Here is a 2,316-nt window from a genome sequence, read left to right on the forward strand (position 1 = left end):
TGTGTGTTGAGTCTATGCATTATAATGGATGACTGATGTGGTGTTTATTAGTAATATCTGTAGGGCAGTTGATCTGCTGTCGGTGTGTGAGATTCATATATTTAACACCTTTAATGCATTTATTTACCTGCATTTGAAACAAATATTCCCTCAATTAATATGCACTCGTGAAGCTGCATGCATAATAATTATACAAGAATGAGCAAAATATTGTTTTAAATAGTTTCCGATTACTCTGCTGTCTTCTGTGACACAATAACACAGTTATTCATGTTAATTATATGTTTGATGTTTTTCAGGACTGTTTTGAAGATGCTTATGATCGTATCCCAGTGTGAGTATCTGACCTGCACTTGAGTCAATATACAAACAGTCTTAATCCTCTGTTGTGTAGTGAGTGTGACATGTTGTTCATATTCTATAAGCACACACAGTGATGTAATAAACACTGTAGATATATGAGCGCCCTCTACTGGTGCGACATTAAACACACTGAACAAATGCACATTAATATTCAGACATATAATACTGTGTGTGTGTGTGTGTGTGTGTGTGTGTGTGTGTGTGTGTGTGTGTGTGTGTTCAGGGCGTCTAAGATGGACTTGCATACTTCTATCGCGGAGTGCACTATGGCTCTGAACCTCTTTCTCAATAACAAGTTCTCTGAAGCGCTGGACCTCCTCAAACCGCTGGTACAGTAACTTTACATTCAGTTCTTATTTATTATTTATTGAGCATTTTAACTGCATTCATTTACAGACACACAAATCAAATGATTCCAGCGTCATGTGAAGAAAGCTCAGAAATCACTATGACAACCAGCATTTACTTGTGTTGTTTATAGAGCGCGACAGTCTGGTCCCGGAGGTAAACGTCCCCGTGGGCGAACTCTTTAATAACGATAACTTGCAGACCTGCCGTGAGCTCTGGGGTTGTTAATCGATGGTGTGTGCTTCTGTCAAAGTCACCGAAGACTTCATTTTCAGACAATCGTGTTTAATAGCGGAAATCCCGCTGAAGAACTACACTACCCGTAATCCTGAAGAGAGTTCCACCAATCAGCGAAAGAGCTCCGCCCACTCCCATGATGCACTGTGAATGACACAATGGAGTCGCTCTCAAACCACTTAAATATTTGCATGTTTTTTTAATTTGATTACGTCATTCGCAATGCATCATGGGATTGTAGTTCTTTCATTAAAGACGTTTAACTACACAGTCTAGTATCTTATTTTCAGGTCTATGTTGGGTATGTTACGAAAAAACAATACATCCACAACAAATTACCAACTACTTCTCTAAAACTGTAATTAGATTACTGATTCCTTCATTGAAAAATTACTTTTCAGTTACTTTCTAAAACACTTTAAAAATGTTGTATTTGTATTTAACTATGTATTTAATCAGTGACGATACATATTAAGAAACATAATATAATGTCAAATGTGGTCGATGTAGCCAAGACGGCTAATTTTCATCTCTAATGTTGAAAATAATGTATGTTTTCTCCTCGTTCGTTGTCGCACACGCTTCAGTTGTCACGGAAACACAAACAGATGCACGTATCAATTCATATTTAAATATTATTACACGTATATAATGTAATTTTACAAATATTTGTAACCCAAGTACCAAAAAGTAATTACTTTCATTGAAAGTCAGTACATGTAATCTGATTACACGAATGTAAAATGTAATCTGTCTAAAAGTAATCCAGTTACACCCAACACTGACTCTGGTTGGTTTGATTCACGGCGCACGACTCTTTCATGAAGGGGAAAATACTTCCGGAACAAGACGCTTCCGTTGACTCTGTGTTTATAATGAGGCATTGAGTTGAATAAGTGTGTGTGTGTGTGTGTGTGTGTGTGTGTGTGTGTTGCAGGTCTAAAGACAGCATGTATCATGCGTTGGGTTACAGCAGTATTCTGGCGATGCAGGCCACGATGACATTTGAGCACAAAGACATTCAGACCGGTATGGAGACCATCAAAGAGGCGCTGCACACCTGCCAGAGGTACTGACACACTGCAGCACTTGTGTTTGATGCTAGTGCACTGCTGCTGTGGGAATAACATGTTGGTGTGTGTGTGTGCAGGTTCAGGAAGCGGAGCTCAGTGGCACACTCCATCTCAAGCCTGATGAGCAGACAAACTCCAGGCAGTCTGAAGGATGGTACGAGACTGGGAACTTTAGAGACACTCACGGACTGGAAAAGCCATAAATAACATCATACTTTTATAATTCAAAGAATGCTAAATGTTCTTTTAGGTTTTGAGTTAGTCTGATGTCATCAGTTTAATTAGCTATAGAAAA

The 2,316-nt window shown here is 38.7% G+C and overlaps 1 protein-coding gene across 2 annotated transcripts in view; it reads left to right on the top strand.

The window, feature by feature from the left end:
- Positions 1–1,055: 1,055 nt before the first annotated feature.
- The window catches only part of LOC127618525 (tetratricopeptide repeat protein 39B-like), a 38,249-nt gene continuing 36,988 nt past the window's right edge, over positions 1,056–2,316 (top strand). Inside the window, exons 1-2 of one of the 2 annotated variants that reach the window (XM_052091019.1) lie at positions 1,056–2,017; positions 2,099–2,175. In XM_052091019.1, the coding sequence (XP_051946979.1) occupies positions 1,899–2,017; positions 2,099–2,175 (196 nt within the window). In that variant the 5' untranslated portion in view covers positions 1,056–1,898. The remainder of the gene's footprint in view (positions 2,018–2,098; positions 2,176–2,316) is intronic. The other variant, XM_052091020.1, reaches the window with a different exon arrangement.

This window comes from Xyrauchen texanus, chromosome 25 (assembly GCF_025860055.1).
Source record: "Xyrauchen texanus isolate HMW12.3.18 chromosome 25, RBS_HiC_50CHRs, whole genome shotgun sequence".
NCBI classification, from domain to species: domain Eukaryota; kingdom Metazoa; phylum Chordata; class Actinopteri; order Cypriniformes; family Catostomidae; genus Xyrauchen; species Xyrauchen texanus.